General features: G+C 31.5%; 4 protein-coding genes and 1 long non-coding RNA gene across 5 annotated transcripts; all 5 read left to right on the top strand.

Annotated features, from left to right (window-relative positions):
• The first annotated feature begins 443 nt into the window (after positions 1 to 443).
• Positions 444 to 1453, top strand: LOC116342524. The gene is made up of 2 exons (XR_004201257.1): positions 444 to 683; positions 762 to 1453. It is a non-coding gene; the product is annotated as an uncharacterized LOC116342524 (long non-coding RNA).
• An 8732-nt stretch (positions 1454 to 10185) lies between these two features.
• LOC116342311 (zinc finger protein Dzip1) lies at positions 10186 to 12671 on the top strand. The gene is made up of 3 exons (XM_031769854.1): positions 10186 to 10574; positions 10640 to 12055; positions 12117 to 12671. The coding sequence occupies exons 1-3, from the start codon at positions 10215 to 10217 to the stop codon at positions 12633 to 12635; spliced, it is 2295 nt and encodes a 764-aa protein (XP_031625714.1). The 5' UTR covers positions 10186 to 10214; the 3' UTR covers positions 12636 to 12671.
• Positions 12672 to 13051: 380 nt separating this feature from the next.
• Positions 13052 to 14900, top strand: LOC116342312 (charged multivesicular body protein 7). The gene is made up of 4 exons (XM_031769855.1): positions 13052 to 13486; positions 13548 to 13654; positions 13719 to 14145; positions 14212 to 14900. The coding sequence occupies exons 1-4, from the start codon at positions 13081 to 13083 to the stop codon at positions 14757 to 14759; spliced, it is 1488 nt and encodes a 495-aa protein (XP_031625715.1). The 5' UTR covers positions 13052 to 13080; the 3' UTR covers positions 14760 to 14900.
• A 92-nt stretch (positions 14901 to 14992) lies between these two features.
• LOC116342315 lies at positions 14993 to 16385 on the top strand. Its single transcript, XM_031769858.1, has 2 exons — positions 14993 to 15366; positions 15442 to 16385. Exon 2 carries the CDS (start codon positions 15472 to 15474, stop codon positions 16219 to 16221), a length of 750 nt encoding a protein of 249 aa, XP_031625718.1. The 5' UTR covers positions 14993 to 15366; positions 15442 to 15471; the 3' UTR covers positions 16222 to 16385.
• A 275-nt stretch (positions 16386 to 16660) lies between these two features.
• Positions 16661 to 17915, top strand: LOC116342314 (nuclear receptor-binding factor 2-like). Its single transcript, XM_031769857.1, has 2 exons — positions 16661 to 16830; positions 16947 to 17915. The coding sequence occupies exons 1-2, from the start codon at positions 16807 to 16809 to the stop codon at positions 17733 to 17735; spliced, it is 813 nt and encodes a 270-aa protein (XP_031625717.1). The 5' UTR covers positions 16661 to 16806; the 3' UTR covers positions 17736 to 17915.
• The last annotated feature ends 2 nt before the right edge of the window (positions 17916 to 17917 follow it).

Here is a 17917-nt window from a genome sequence, read left to right as displayed (position 1 = left end):
TTATTTACTTGTTTAGTTTGAAAAAAAATAATAAATAAAGTAAAATGGAAATTTTTTCGTCTGTATCTCTTATCGATAGTAGGTTTCAAAATTACAATTCCGCTTTAGTTAAGAGACTTTAATAAAGAACAACACTCATGACTTACAACACTTTTCAATCACAAATAAATAAAAAATATTTATGATATAGAGAAATGCTGCCAATGAAAATCAAATTGCACAATCAATTAAGAATTTATTGAATGCAATGCTTCAGAAATTATGAATACATGTGTGTTGGAACTGGTTTGTGTAAATTGTAAATTGATTTGCTTGAACATGGGAAGTGGATACACAATTACGGAAAAATACAAATTTATTCTTAAATTGTCGATCCGAAGAATTTCATATGTTCTAGGTCTTTGTCATGTTAATCATTGCTTGCTGCGTTGCAGTACACGTGATAAGTGTCTGTGTTTGATTATTGTAAGTATTGTGCCTTTTATTAACCCCGTTTCGTAAGCAGACAAGCGACTCGTTTTGACAATATGCTTATAAAATGAATGCAATATCAGCTAAACTGGTTTATTTAACGATAGCTTCGAACGCGACAGTATATTAATCGTAAAGTAAGCGTTAGCATTGATGCGATACATTTTGAGACATTGAAAATAGCTTGGCATAGCGTTTGCTATACACATTCAGTGAGTTTAGTCTAGTGGAAATTGTTTAGTGTGACACGTGTGTAAAGAGAACAAACATTTCTTTTCATTCTACAACAGATGACGAACATTTTGGAAAAACTTCTTAAGTTTCGAATGTATTCTTGGCGAAAATCATATCGCTGCTGGATGATCAAATAAACCGATTCATTGAAGCCGAAATCAATCACATCAAAAAAAAGTGAAATATTGTGAAGAAATCATGACATCAAAATCATTTAAATCTGCTTCAATGAAAAATCTAAGCAATCCAGCCGCTTCATTCATTGTTCCATTGGATTTCGAATCGCTTGGTAACGCATGTTCCAAACTTTTCGATGATCCTCATCACAATGAACAAGAAAAGTTAAGAATAGTTCGACAGAGCCTACATCGATACATTTTCATCATATGCCATACAATTCAGCACTTTGGACATCATCTCACAACCAACGAAATTATTTTGGTGGAAAAAGCATGTGAAAAAACGCTGCAATGGATGTGGCATTGTGAGACGAAAACTTTGATTGATTTTCGACAACATATTATACAATTACTGCGCATTTGTACGCCATTAATGAAACGTTTATTCCGTAATGAACAACAAAGCAATATCGAGAGAAATTGCCAATAAGATGTACGCTACAATTGCGATTTGTGTTTTGGAATTTAATAGAATGTATAATTGTACATATTCAATATGCATGTGTATTGGAATGTAGATGAAACGTTTTTAATCGTTTTTAATAAAGCAAAATGCGATGTAAAAGAAACTGGCGTTGTTATTTCACAATCTGTAATTTTCATAAGACTGACGAATGCCTATATTTAACTTTCACTACGAATATTGTCACACTCGCACCTCATACATTATTGGCAAAATGCCAATTGTCAACCAAAGTGTCTTTCTTTTAATCAACATTTATTTCAAGGATGGAACCGATTCGCTGGAAATTATTCTGTTTTTGGTAATAATTGTAAATGTCTCACATTGATTACATCTATAAATTCTAACCATAAGAAAAAAAAAACGAGAAACATTTCCATTGAATTTGGTTTCATTGCCCATACAATGCCATTCACCCGATATTTGTATTGGAATTTTTCAAACATTTCACGTATAGCAGCTTCAAAATACAATTTCGATCGCTCATTCAAGTTGACCTACCTCACAAAAGATGACACTCACATCAAACACAAAGAAAATACAACAAAGTACTAGATTTTTTTTAAAATTAAAATCAAATACTTACCGTTTTATCAAAATTGTTTTTTTTTTCTGTTAGTTTCAAATATAAATGAAAGGAAACACAGAGTTGTTGTTTTTAGACTTACTTTATTATAGAAATACAGATTAATACAGCTCGAAGACGATAAGCTTAAAGGGAGTAAAGTTGATGGTAAGATTAACAACATATATTTGTGAGTTTTTAATATGGAATCTTTTTTCAAATCTTGTCTGATTGTTCACATTTATGTTTAAGTATAGAAAATAGACACAATACATTTAATTGAGCTTCACAAATCCAAAACAATTTTTACTGCAACAATGTGCCTTTTGAGATTGATCGTGAAAAGAACGGCTATGATAGTGAATTAAAACGATATACATTTTAATAATATTTTTTTTTTTTCGTAACAAATATGCTTATCATTTCCAGAATTGGGATTTTAATAATGTTTAATTATATATGAATTATGTCTTGAATCTTATATTTTCTATGGAAAAAGTGTTCGTATCTTATAGCAATATTTGCAATAACTTTTATTTCAAACATTTGGAACATATTCTATTGCTGAAAATTACACTATGCTAGCAATATTTCAAAGTAATTTTCAGGTTACGCAATAAATGAATGAAGTAATTTGAAACTCAATACCAGAAACCGATCAAATGTCTACAAATAGAAAAAAATTCATCATTCCACTGGCAAGAAATCTGAATTTTTGTTTTGAAGCAGCTTTGGTGTTGAGAGTCGTTTTTCTTTTATTTTTAAGTAAGTTGAAATTCCCCTGAAACTTTCTATTTTCTTTTATTTTTCACAAATATTTAGTTCCATGTACGTGAATTTGATAAATGAATAAATACCCACAAGAGTTAATTTTAAGTTTTCTTGAACGTCATTGTTCATCAATGGTGCTTTTCTATTACTTATTAATAAAAATACAACCGTTTTTGTTGACGACAGAAATAGAAGGGATGGGTGTAAGGTATCAATTTTACTCAATTTTAGCTCATATAAAACAAAGACTTTGAAAATATTTTTTAATTTTACAAAGTATTCCGATTCTCGAGTATTATTTGAATTGTTTTTTTTTTTCGTGATTTTCGTGCAATTAATTCGAATTCAATAAAAAGGCTTTGAATTGTCTACTATTCTCGAAATAGTAAAAAATTCAAAACCTTTCTATTGAATTTAGTATTTGAAATTTAATGAATTTAACAACACTATTGTCAAAAGCCTTGCACCTTCGTGATTTAATTCCATGAGATTTTATTTAAAAAAACATCCGTTTAGCGAGTTGTTACATTGATCCGGTAGGTAAAATGAATTTCGATCGAAATTCTTGAAAATCGTTACATTTTGCGCAAACCAATTGCGTTTGGAGAAAAGGTTGAAAATCTTTTTTATAAATTCGGCAGTCAATTCATAAGTTAATGTTTTGTTTTGCTCAATATATTTGAATATGAAAAGTATTCGGTAATAGGCCACGGATCAAACTCGTAAATATTCTGGATGTTTATTGTGGACACAAGTTTTGCAAAATAGGTGCAAAATTCTTTTATCGAATTCGATTGTTGTTAAACTGTTCCAAAAAATTGTTTCATTTTTTTTTTCAATTTTAGTGAGTGTATTTTTTGTTGTCTAACAATATTATCATTTACACTACATGTAGCTATATGCATATGTTAATTATTCATACTCCAATGCTTGGTCTTGCTAATTAGCAATCGTTTCAAAGCTCAAAGAAATATTTATGTTCAAAAACATTTAAGTGTTAAAATGAGGTAGTAAAAAAGCACAATAAAAAACAAATATTATAGATAGATACTTGTGAAACGCAATGGGGAGGGTGAGATAGTGCGAAATTGAAGTATATGAAAATTGGCGCAATATATTCTCAATACTTCGAATAACCACTGCCCCAAATAAATGTTAATGTTCACACATAAATGTTTGTTAACGGCTTAAAAAGGGTCGGAACCCGACTTATTGAGTTGAAAAATCTTGTAAACTATTTGAGGCTTTTTTTAGCAAATTATTATGAATATACAATCAATACACACAATATAAGTGTTCGATTAACATATTATTATTATTATTATTATTATTTTCAGCTTCTTATTGAAAGACAGCTACTAAAAAAAAACAAAAACAAAATTTTAAAAAAGAAAAAAAATAATTGAAAAGTTGATTAAACTGATGTAACACTAAAATTCTCAAAACATGTATGTTATTCAGCTTTCAGTTTTTTTTACCAAGATCATGAGCCAAATACATACTTTGTTATAATGATAATTTAGTTTTGTTTCTTACATCGATCCACTGGAGGAACATGTGTATTTTCAAATCGTATTACTTTTCAAATATCGCAATGCATTGCCGAACAAAAAATCAAATGGAAACAATTTCCCTGAGATTGGTTTAAAATCCAATTTTTTTAAATCAAAAATATTCGAAAATGAAAGATATAAAAAATCAAAAACTAACAATTTTATAAAAAGCAAAGTGCTTGTGTTGGCTCAGAAAATTGATTGACGCTTTGGGATATACGTTATGAGCGGGTATTTTTTGCCAAAAGGATGTAGCGACCATCAATCAATCTTACATTTCTGTTACTACTTTCCTTGGGCTCAGAGAAGTTTCTTAAATCTGAGTAAACTGAAAACTGGACATGTAAATAATAAAAATGCAAAAAATCAAAGTGTAATTAAAACATTAAAAAAAGTTAAATGAAAACACAAACATGATTAACGTTATTTATTACGTAATTATTAGTCACACTAAAATCATCGAACATTGGTGTTTCGACGTATTGAAATTGCTTTTTCATAGTGCGCGTTGTTGCTTTTACTGTATTTAGACCCAGTTAGTAAATATCCTTCGAAACGTATTATCTTTTAAACCTTAGCATTAATCGTTATAAGTGTAATTTTTTTTTCGACCTTTTTAATATTTTTAATTTTTTTTACTGTGTTTTTTTGTTTTTAATATATTTTTTTTTTGTATTTTGTGAGGATTTTTAACTTTTTTTGTGATTTTTTCAAACAGAATTTTATGCTTTTTTTGTTGTTTTTTTTTTAAAGCGAACTCTATGAAAATGTGATATATTTGGTACCTTTACAACTAATGATTTGATTATGGTTTCAAATAGCGCTTTGAATTAGCTTACATACTGATAGACCACACAAGTGAATATGCATTTGATAAACACTCTTATCCTTTAATGCCGATGTTGACTATATAAGACTGACAGACAATTAGATGCTGATTTGCTTACGATAAAATAATTCTTATTTTAACATTAAAATGTTATGTCCATTAGTTGAAACTCTTAATCATTTCATAAAGAGACGTTGGTTGAAAAGAAAAGAACAAGAAAACACAGTTAATAGGGTTCCAAGGTTTATTTTGATGCGTTAGCGCATCTCGTCGATGTGTTTTAAACCTTCAATCAAAAATGGTAATCAATGATGATTTTGAATCTGAGTGAATAAATGAAAGACGATTTTTTTTCACATCAAATCTTTCTTCTTTTTCGACAATCGATTTTTTTTGAAGTAGATTATTTCATTTTTTTGTCCACAATGACGTGATAAAATGTTATCGATCTGAATATTCCGTTGTTTAATATTTTCTTTGTGATTCGTAATTATTTTCAGAAATATTCCCAACCCACCCACCGTATTTGAAAATAATTACTTTAAATAATCTGCGTCATTTGGAATGAAGAAGCCTCTAAAACTATATGAAAGTGCGTATAAATGACGAGATCTACTTATTCAGAAGCAATTCTTCTGGCACGTCTTTTGAAGAAAATCATCAAAAATGTTGTTTTAGAATTCACAATTTTACTTTCAAATTTCCCAGACTTGAATTTTTTAAACTTCAAATTTATTCAGTATATTAGGTTTCAAAGTAAAATTTTACACTTATTAAATGTCCAAATAATTTGTACTTGAATCGGATAATATTTTATACTGATGGCTCTGGGATTTTTCAAACAGAATATCAAAAATTCTCTTCAATAGATTTCAATAAGCGGTTTTATTTTGAGCCAATTTTCAAGGTTCCATGTGAGTATTGGCCTGACTCGGTGAAAATTTGGATTTAATTCGAAATGTAATATATTGTAATCGCTATTGTGCAAACAACAAATTACTGATCAGGATCAGTAAACTGCTGTTACAATCAATGTAGGTACTGTCAATATTGAAAGAATTTACATTTTTTCGAATTAAAAATTTTGAAATTGAAAAAGATTGAATTGACTTTTTATATGATTTGCAAATGATTGATGACCGAAAAATATAAAAAAAATGACTTAGAGTAAAAAAAAAAGGATTTCTTTTCTTTTTTTGATTCAATCAAAAATGGATGATTGAATCAAAAAAAGAAAAGAAACTGTGTGAGGTAAATCAAGTATAAGTCCGTCGATTTGAAAAGAGGATTAGTTTCAATTGAATTTAAAATTCAGTTCTTATAAGCTTAAAATTAGGAAAATTCAAAGAAAATAAGAAACGTGACAAAGAGTACAAGTGCTTGATCAGTGAGAGGAAAAAATAAAATTCCCAATATGCTACGGAGGAAAAACTTATCAAATAAGTCCCGGAAATTGTTTGATGAATTCACGTTCTCTATCCAGTGTTGTTAATCAATTATGTGAAATTAGAAATTGTGAGTTAACTAAATCTAAAAAGCTGTTTAACTATGTATTTTATGTGGTATTTTGTACGTATTGCAGAAAAAATTTAAAATTAAGAAATGGTTTATTTTATCAAAATTTACAAACTTGATTTTTGTAATAAATGTTTAAGGGATATTCGGAATACTTGTAAAATTATAATTTTGTGGTTGAATTATTCGTCTTCTTCTTCCAATTACGAAATTACTGCTGAATTGAATAAAAATGATTTTTGATTCACACTACATGAACTATTTTCGACTTAAAAGTCAATTATGAATATATTTGTTTCGTTTTTGTACTTTTTTTTGAATTTATTTTATTTATTATATTATACTTATCAAAAATGTTGCTCCCAAATTTACTTATCTGTTGATGGACTGCGAATTGATATTGATAACTTTGCTCTTCCTGTCAAAATGCTGAAGATGAAATTGTGTTGCTTCCAATTGGTATTTTGTTTCCCTCGCTCGTTGATATTACCAATAAAATCAGTTGAAACTTTCTTCCTTTTCGTTATTCAACAACTTACTTGCATTTATGTTCTCATTTCTCTTTTGGAAATTGAATAATTGGTTGTTACATAACATTTATTCGATTTTTTGTCTGAATTCGTATGAGTTTACGTGATGTGTTGTTGAGTGCGAGTCTACGTGACTCAGAGCTCGTTTAAATCGATGGATATGAATGGAAGTTGCACGTAGTACATTTAAAACATACGCGAGCCAAACTTATATTTCAAATGCAAGAAAAAAAATATATTCAAGAATGGGATTGCTTCTTACGGTTTTCGGCTTTAACTGCCGTTGATTCTTTCTGTTGTCCAGATCTGGATTGTTGTCGTTTTCCTCCTTGTATCTCGGTGAGTGCTGACAATTGTTTTTTGCTGCTGGCTCTCGACTTTCGTTACATCTTTGCGAAATTCAATTACGTGTCGTGGCCGCTTTACCTTCTGCCGCTTTTTTGTTCAATTTAAAAACATGCAAATTTCAAACACTTTTCAGGGTGCTGGTTCGGTATCTTCACTGTCGGCATCAATGCCTGCCATTTCACATTGGCCGCCTAACAAATGAATGTTCAATTCAATTTCAACGAACGTGGTTCAATCATATGATGAAGAAACCACAACGTTTTAAGTCACATTATTTCGAATTGAATTTGTTTCGTTGAATCTTTTTCTTTCTTAATTTTGAAATTATTTTAAGTTCTTTGATTTAATAACATTTAGAATTTGTCTTACAACGAATTCTTATGTGAAATTTCTTTTAAAAATTCACTAAGTCTTTTTAACTGAATTTCGCTTCTCTTTTTAAAGTCTTTTTTCTCAAAAGCAGCAATCTCGTTCAACGTTCAGCATTCGACTGATTAACAAGCCTGTGTCGATCCTCTATTTATACAAGTGCTCTACGTGACGACGCGCACCCAATAAATTGCGTTCTAATTTTTGGAAGCTTCTATATACATCTCGAAATTTCGATGGAGTGTGAGTAAAACGAACCGCTCTTATAAACCATTTCCATCTTTACAAACATTCGAGAACATAAACACGGTGCGTGTGTATCTGTATATATACATTCAATCCGACAAAAGAAAAAAACAAGTCAAGCTGAACCAAAAAATAAATACCGGCATGAATGAGTAGCAGCTAGTAAGGTATATATATGGTTTTATCTGTTCATATAGATATATACGAAATGAAAACAATTCTTTTGATTCATCGTCTAAATTTTTCCATTGCAAATAAATACGGTTCCTTCTATTTAAATTTTATCCCCCAAAATGCGTGTTATATACAACTATATATAACAAAAAAAATTCATTGTCAAGGTCAAGTTAAAACCGTTATTTACATCACGGGCCTTATATCGTATAATACTAATGCTTGTATTTATATAAACACAACCAAATTTTGTTGATTTCCTACATGACGATATCAATTAACCGATCACCGAAATAAAAACCAATCCAAGATAATACAATAAATATAATGCAATTACGCTACGCGATTATTCATAAAGAAAAAAAAAAACAAAGTATTTAAAAAAATCAAACGCCAAAATAATGCGTACAAATGTACCGAGATAATGAGCCATTACTGTTGCCATATATTTTATAACCATGCCCAAAATAAAACTTATAGACTATGCATTTGCTCTTGGACGCCCTTCAAATTTGTTGGTAAATAATGGTGTTCCATAATACGGATTGAAAACAGACGCCGCGTTTTAAGAGAGTGAAGAGGGACATAATCAACTTCCTAACAAATTCGTATGCGGTGCCTCTTTTCTCTTTCCTTATTACGTTTTTTCTTCTTTTGTGTCTTTCATATGTCCAAAAGGCATGAAATAAATAACATTTGTGAACGAATTTGGAATTTTCCATCGTGTATCTTGTGATAGAGCCACCAGATTGAGGAGTGTAAATATATCTAAAGGTGAATTGTATATGTCGTTCTTACAGAACGAATAGCCAAGACGCAGAAGAATCAATGTATTAACACTTAGAAAGCAGAAGAATGAAATGGAAGATGGAAGGCATGTGGTGTATAAAAACACACTCCATTTGTTCAATGTCACCTTGATTGAAGAAGAGAAATGCAAAAAAAAGAGAATAACATTCAACCGCTTTACATCGAGATACTCTTTGAATTTGTGCGTAATTTCTTTAGTTTGACGAAGAAAAAAGCACGAAACAAAAAAATACCGGCCGGTTTTTGCATGCTGAACGTTTATTTTTACGTCGCAATTATTAAAACGTATTGAATTGAGATTTGTTTGCTAAATATAGTTTGTTTTGTGAATTTAAGATGAATTGGAAGAGGAAAATTCTTAAATAAGATCAATCGATCGCAAAAATGTACAAGTTGCAATTGAAATCACAGCCTTGAATTTAACAAGATTATTTAATTTTATTTTTCCATTCAATTATTACTCTTATCGAAATTGTATTTTCAAAACTGTAGCATTCGTTGTCATAATAACCACTCACAAAATTATTGCGTATCAAAAATGAACACTTGCCCGTCCTACAATATATTTGGTATAAAATGTGTAGATAAAACACGAGCCAAAGATATATATGTGTACGGAGACAGATGTGTACATGTATATTTATTCATCTATTTATATGCATATATATGCATTCTCTTATGTAAGAGATATAATAAAAACACCGAATACGCAATATTTGGGAGAATATAAATGTACAAAAAAAAATCACCGAAACTCGTTTCTATATACAGAAGAGAATGGAGTGAAAGAGGCACGTCTATAATAGTCGTTTGTTTTGGTCTTTGGTGCGCTTATTATGTATATATTCGTTTGTTTGTATACAACTCTCATATGTTTATAAGTGAAATAGGGAGCAAAATCAACGCGGAATGAGGAAGAAATTTCGAGAAAACCCATGAACATCATGTTATTTTCTCGAAAAAACCCATCAAATCCACTTTTATGTTGAAATAAATGAATTGAAAGGTTTTGTTGTAGCGTTTGGTCAATGCATTGGTTGCTATGTAACAATTATACATTCATATTTGTCACAACAACAATTCCTTCAATTGGATTTCAGAATTTAATTTTAGCTTGTCAAATTTGGTTTTAACTCCTCAAAAACATTCGTTTAAAAATGTTTGCTTTCAAAGAACCACTACAGAATCGTCCCAATAACTACAGACTGAGTGAAATCGCATTAAAATCGGGCTTTAAATTTCGAAACATTGAAAATCGTAAATTGGATTGGAAGGCTTTGGGTTGTGTTGATGTGAACAAAGTTATTGAAAATCAGGATTATGAATTTCTCGAGAAAATCACCCCCAAAATAATTGAGGCCCCAATGCAATCAATTTTGGGAACATCTGCAATAGATCCAGCCATATGCTCATTGTTTCGCTTGGCACAAATGAGCTTACAGTATATGAGTTTTTGTCAACAGTTTATGTCCCATACATTATATGATCTGAGAACGGCCTTTAATCAAATACAAAGAGTAAATTTAATTAATTATAAATAATGTATTTTGATTTTTTTCAAAAAGCGTTTACTATTTTACAGAAATATTCAAATTTGAAACAAAATTACAAGTGCCTTGAAGAACAACATTATAAAGCCCAAGAACGTATTCAGTCATTGCTCAGAGAAATTAAATGCCAAAAAACGGGTCCGTCATCATTGTATCCATGCGATGAATGCACAAAGAACTTCCTCACGGTCGACTCATTAAAATCACATCAACAACGCAAACACAGTGTCATTGCAGAGAAGCACGAATTAAGTGATGATAATGAAAAAGAGAATTACCTTACGGATAATGAAGAATTGGCGGAGGATACAAAGCCAACAAATGCACATCAAACGATACAAGACGATGTGATTAGTGCTGAAAAGGAAGTTTCTCAATTGAAAAATAGCAACAATAACAACAATAGCGATGGTAACGAGCTGAATGTGAATTGCACGGAATGCTCTCAAAAAATGAAAGTCAACTCATCAACCAAAGCAGTACAGTGCGAGGAGAGTATATTTTTAAATGAAAATAATGAAGCACCTTTTCATAGCACTCACGATGAGCCAAAAGAGAAAATCGATCAAATTCAAGGTGATGGAGACACAACTGGTAAAAAATTGGAAAATGAATTGATTCAAAGTGCATATGAAACGATTAGTGAATTGAAGAGGGAAATTGTCGATTTAAAAAATTCTCTCGGAACCAAACCGTGTACAGATCAAGCAGCTCAACAAACGACATCGGAAAATTTAACATCCGCTAAATTGGCAGCACTTACAGAAACCAATGACAAAATCGATGTAATTGAACAGAAATTTAATGCGTTTGAAGTTATGTACACGGAGAGTCAACATCAATTCATTGAATCGTTCCGAAATTTGGATGAACGACAGAAAGTCTATATGGACAACATACAAGAAACGATTAAAGATATAGTTGAAAAATCACTGGGAAAACACGATTCTACTTTAATAAATGACGAAAAAATTAATGTTGATAACGAAACCAACAGTCAAAGTAAAATCGATGCTGAAATAGAAGAAACAGACTTAAACAGTGCCATACCTGAGTCCAACGATGCAAATTCGCCAGTACCTTCACCAAAGCCATCAAATATAATTCAGAAAGCGACAAACAAAGAGTCTCCCCGCAAATTTCAACAGAGTACGATTGATGACTCGGCTAGTTACAGCGAAGAAGAAACAACTCAATTCATTTGTCAAGCGGAAATTCATGCACCATCGCAAAATGAATCAAATCTAACCGATAACGAAGAAGTTTTGAAAAGTGTCAAGAAAAAGAATAAAACGGCAAAAAAACGAGCTACCAAAGACGTGGCCATAAATGAGTTTCAGCAGCGATTACGTCAGATTGGTGTGGAAATTTCCGAAACTGGTCTGGCAACCCCCCGAACTAGTGAAATCAATCAAGATTTGGCTGAAGAAAGAGAAGAAATAAAAAAGGCAATTAATTAAACTAAATTCACTGAGGTAACAAAAAATAACCCGTTTTGTTTTTTTGCAGGCACACAAATCCTTTGAATCGACTCGGAAAAAGCTAAGAAGTGATATTGAAAAAATTGCCAAAGTAAGACTTGCATCAGCTAGCAGCTTGACGAGCTTATCTTCTTATCGATCTGATGATGAACATAATTTTAATGAAAGCGACGAAACAAAAGCTCAAATGCGGAAAACCAGACCCAAATCAGCGAGTGTACAACAAACGCGTAAACGAAATGCCAAAAAATTAATGAATAAATTTGTGGAAAATGATATCGATGAAAATGATATAATTGATAAGATGCAAATGGCTCAAAAGGCTATCAATTCACATCGCGAATGCATACAACAACTTCTTCAGACAACCGCCCATTCACCAAATTCCCTTACAAAACTGAAATATGTATCATCGACTGCGCCAAAAAATGACGGAAAACATGAAAAGGTCGGGGAAAATAATGAATCGGCCATTAATCAATACAATCAAATGCCAAATGTAACAACGAGACGAGTCGTTTTTGTTAATCTAGATGAAGACAGTTAATTTTAAGGGAAATAAAATTATAATTGTGTGTGTGTAAAGGTGTGCATGTGTTTGAAGGAAAATTAAATAAATGATTCATTCCGAATTCAAATAACAAAAATAAAACATGTCAACGTACGAATTCATTTTGTTGCCATATCGAGCGCCATCTGTGCATTTCTGTCCGATTCGTTGGAACTGAACACAAAAACAAAGTGTCACGTAGGCATACACGAACGATTAACAGACATCATACATATATTTTGCCACCAAAACAAATGAGAATTTTGACATTCGGAGTAAAATAAAACAAAATAAAATACATGTAAAGCAAAAACCATTATTCACACATACCAGTTATTTTTGCGTAGTTTATTAGTGAACAATACACCCACTGCCTGTGCAAATAAAATTACTTTTGCTTGTTGTTTTTGTGTTTCTTTTGCTTGGAATTCGATTTAGAGCAATGGCAAAAGTTGACATGTCTCGAATCAGTACTGGTTCGAACCAAACAATGCAAAATGGAAACAATCCAAATTTACCTGAAGAATTTTACCCAGCTTGCTGGCAAGATGACGACCGAATGGATAATTTATTTGCGCCATTCCGTGATAGAGCGGTGAATCCCGTTAACTTCGAGACAAAAATGAAATTTTGGAAGAATTTGATTCAAGAATATTGTACAACCAAAGGCAGTCCCAACATATCGCTGGCAGAGCTTCGAATGGCATTTGAACGAAAAGGAAAGAGGCCTCATTGTTTAAATACTGTTTTGGATGAGCTATTAAGTGAATGTTTGGCCAAATCAAAAACACAGTTTATGGAAACCCCGTTAACATGGACAGGATGGGCCGTTCAAAAATTGGTTAAAGGTAAAAATTTAGAATTTTTTTGCGATAAGAAAAATATATGTATTTTTGTAATTTATTTTAGCACCACTTCGCTGGGGATTTGATAAAGTCAAAGAAAGAGTTATTTCGAATGCGAACAACGGCAATTGTGATGAAAGCTATGAATTTGTCATAATCGAAGTAGCAAAGGTCTTTTTTATACCGATAATTATGCATTTTTAACATCGAATAATATGTTGTAATTTGCTTTTAGGTCATTTCTGAGAAATTGTTGTTAGCCTTCAACACAGCGAATGAATGTCACACAATTATTTCACAAGATGATTTAATTAAAGAACTTACAGCCGATAATGCATTCAAATTGGATGGCATTGAAACGGCACTCCACTATTTACACTGTCACCAAAAATTGTCGATGCAAAAAACTCAAATTGATCAACAAGAAGTGACACTCTATAAATTCGCTGTTACATGGAAGTGCAACGTAGAGCCAATAACACCGTTAGACACGTCAATTTACACATTGAACAAAATGGAAAACTCACTAACAAAATCGGTCGAAGCCATAGAAGTGGATATATCAAGTACAGATGCATTAGTTAGACAATATATCCGTGACAAGAAAAAACAGTTGGCAAAAAGTTTTCTTCGTAAAAAGCATGTGCTCGAAAAGAATCTAGGTAATACATATATCCATAGTGGAAACTAATGTAAACAAATATAATATAATCTACCGTAAATTTCAGTGAAAACGTCAAACGCACTAACAACAATTCAGACACTGCTACTGCAAATTGATGAAACAAAGCAAAACGCAAAGATTGTCGAGGCATTCAAAATGGGAACAACCACATTGAAAAATGCGCTTAGCGATAAAAATATCACCGTGGATAATGTTGAAGATGCACTTGCCGATGTTAAAGAAATACTCGAAACAAATGCTGATATTCAGTTTGCACTGAGCGGAGCACAATTTAATGATATTATAAACGATGGAACTTCGGATGAAATGCTCGAAGCAGAACTTATGGATTTGCTTGAAGATGACGAACACCTCGATGCCAATGCAGAACCACAATCGAAGCAACCCAAACAAAATATTAACGAACACAGACGCAATCCATCGAATGGACTTTCCAAACCAAATTCACCAACAACAATAACCAATGTTATCGATGAATTATTGGAAGAACGACTCAATAAATTAAAATTGGATTCATTCAAGTTTGATTCGAATGATAATCCAAATATAAAAGTGTACAACATTTCCACACCACAAAATATTGGATTGTAGACGATTTCTATGCGATTGTGTGTTGAGCAAATTTTATACTAAATTTCCGAAACGCCAATCAATGTGTATGTGTGTGTTTTTTTAAATTTGAAAAAATGAAATAAAATAAAACCAATTGTGTTTTCTGATTATTTGGGCCAATAGTAAATCATTTATTAATTATTAAAAAAAAAAAAAAATGAAATAAAATCTAAATTCTCTAGATTTATGCCATTTAAAATTTAACATACAAAATACATTCATTCGTTCCATACGTTTTTGTTTTGTGCACACACACATGCACACTTTGTGTCACGGTGCGCAATCTAAACCAGTTTGACACAAATGCTGTCGTTCATTCCTTTTGTTTATCATTTTCAACGCATACACAGACATACACGACTAAGTATAATGAAACACATGCGCAAGCATAAAGATGGCTGAATAAAAGACGTACAATATATAGGTGGCTTTAAGTTAAAAAATAAAAAAACAAACGAAATTTTTGTGCAATTAAATGAAAAACTAATTAAATGATCAGATAAAACGTTTTGAAACTTGTCGATGATTATTCACTTTACCATCATTGGTGAATTTGTAGCATCATTTAAAAATATCAAACGTAAAAGTGAGTAACTATTCAAATTTTATGAGTGATGGTACATTCATTGGTTGATTTTTATTAAATATTTAAAATTTATAGCAACGAAAGAAACGCAAATTTATTGATAAAATGACAGAATCTATGCGTGGAAGAGCGGATGCCCATTTAGAGGATCAAAGCAATGAAATAAATGATAAAAATACAGTTGAAATGGATGATGGTGTTGAGAACTCGGATTCAGAAGATATATACCTGAAAAGTGACTCATCTTCGTCTGGATCTTGGTCCATAGATGATAGCATAGAATTCTTACAACCTGCACATAAACCACTGTTCGATGAGTTGCCAACATTTTCAATCAGATCTACATCGCCGAGTGGACATTTGACGTCCATTGTCAATGAGCCAATATCATTATTCAATCTCAGCATTTCACCGATCTCATCCATGGAAGACTTATCGCGTGTCAACGATCAGATTGATGATCGTACGACGAATGAAAAGAATACCAAAGATTTAACACAAAAAAGTGATTCGCTTGGCGTTGGTTATGACGATGATGATCGCATTTCGCTAGAGGATTTAACAGCTCAAATAAATACACCGCCATCGATGTTGTCGAGATCAAATAAAAGACTGAATTTAGAGACGATTTTCGAAGATGTATTCCTTGAAACGCCGAAAAAACGTAAATTAAAAAAATTCAATTCCTGGCGAATCGAAACATTTCAAGAAATCACCAACGATGAACGCATCAACTCATATGTAATTGAGCAGCAGCAGCAAAATCGACACGAACAAGATAATACATGCAATGATACATTTTGCAATGCATTCGACGATAAAATTAAGATAAATAACACAATTTCGGATGACTGAAATGTTTATATTTTATAGATTCACAGATCAATATTTGTAGAAATTAGGTAAACAGTTTTGAATGCATTCCATTCATCGACATCATCATCATCATCATCATAAATAATACTTGAAATGTTTAATATACTAGAAAATGTGCCGAATACATAAAAATATGAATGTAACATTTGTCTGTGTTTATTTTTATAGAAATCGTCGTCTTTCTCAGATGAAAGCAAAATAGTTATTTTTCAGATGCATATTGGGGAGAAGAAAGATTAAATTTCGCATATTGTAAATATTTTCGGTAAAATTTGTTATTATACGTTCAATCGAATTCAAACAAAATTTGAACATTTAAACGGTATGAAAAGTGACGTTTCTTTGAACGCACTCCCTTTTTTTCCATTTGTTCCGAATGTACAACAGCCGTAATGTACCACACATATGATTTGACGTCTTTATTTTAATGATACAGAAAGAAAAACAATTACGAATAGCAAGTCATACAATAAATGCACAAACAAAGAACAGTAATAATATTTTTGCAACAAGTTTGAACATCCGACACTTTTTTAATTTACAAAACTTTGAAAGATCTCAATAATGGAAAACGCACCATTGAATAAAGTAAGTATTTTGCAGTTAAGAAAAAAATATTTTTATACAAAACATGATTCCATTTAACACTATCAATATCATGGCGCCAAAAGTAATTTTACGGTTAATTCACTGTTGTTTTTCAGGCTCATTATCATGGCCGTCAGGCAGACAGCCATTTGCGGCATTTACGTTTCGATGAAGCCATTGAGAGCCATCAAAAAGCCATCATTGCATTGGAAGACACTCTGAAAGTCGCATCAAATCAAAAAGTTGTAGAATCACTCATAAAGCAACGCGATCAGCAGCAAAAAGGTATTGACTTGGTGATTTTAAAAAAATCACAGTTCGAAAAATATAAGGAAGCAGTAAGAGAGGAGCGAATGAAAAATCGTCCAGTCTCTTTGGAACAAAAAGTCGATGCAATACGGTTCGAAAGCATTTGTGATACACAAATGTCTATTTTTAAGACTTTGAAGGAACAAGATTCATTGCTTGAATTATTGAATATCAAATGCAATAGTTCATCGAATGATGAGGGTGAAGTAGCATTGGAGAGACCAAAATTGTCAACCGAAAATGCAAAAGAGACAAAGCCACAAAATCCAATTATTGGAGACATAATAAGCACTAACCACCAGTTGCATATTCTCGTATTCAATCTCGTGTCACAAGTTGATGAATCGTCTAATGAATTAGAAAACTTACGTAAGCGTGTCAAGAAATTGGAACAAGAAGGAAAAACATCACAAGGAAGTAACAAATCATCATCTGATTCGAAAAGCAAATCTGACGAATCGCCAACTTCATCCGTCAAGGAGAACCGACGAGATTTCACCATCGATGAAGAAAGGGATAATGATCTGCCTGAATCAAGTGAACTACCACCATTGGATCTTCCTGTATTTGATTATAACTTCTTGAACAACACATAAATACAATACGAGAAATTATAATTATTAGAATCTTCTGAAAATTGGATCTTATTATAAATGATGTGATTTTTTTTACATCTGAAAAAAGGCCAAAGTTAAGCCACTTTTTCATTTCAATCGAATTAAATCTCTAGAATAAACACAAGCAAACAAAACAAAATTATCTTTATATAAAAACAACC

Source organism: Contarinia nasturtii, unplaced genomic scaffold (assembly GCF_009176525.2).
Source record: "Contarinia nasturtii isolate CC-2019 unplaced genomic scaffold, AAFC_CNas_1.1 Cnas_scaffold_864, whole genome shotgun sequence".
Lineage (NCBI taxonomy): Eukaryota > Metazoa > Arthropoda > Insecta > Diptera > Cecidomyiidae > Contarinia > Contarinia nasturtii.
Note: the sequence above shows the minus strand (reverse complement) of the source record. Positions and strands in the feature narration are given on the sequence as shown.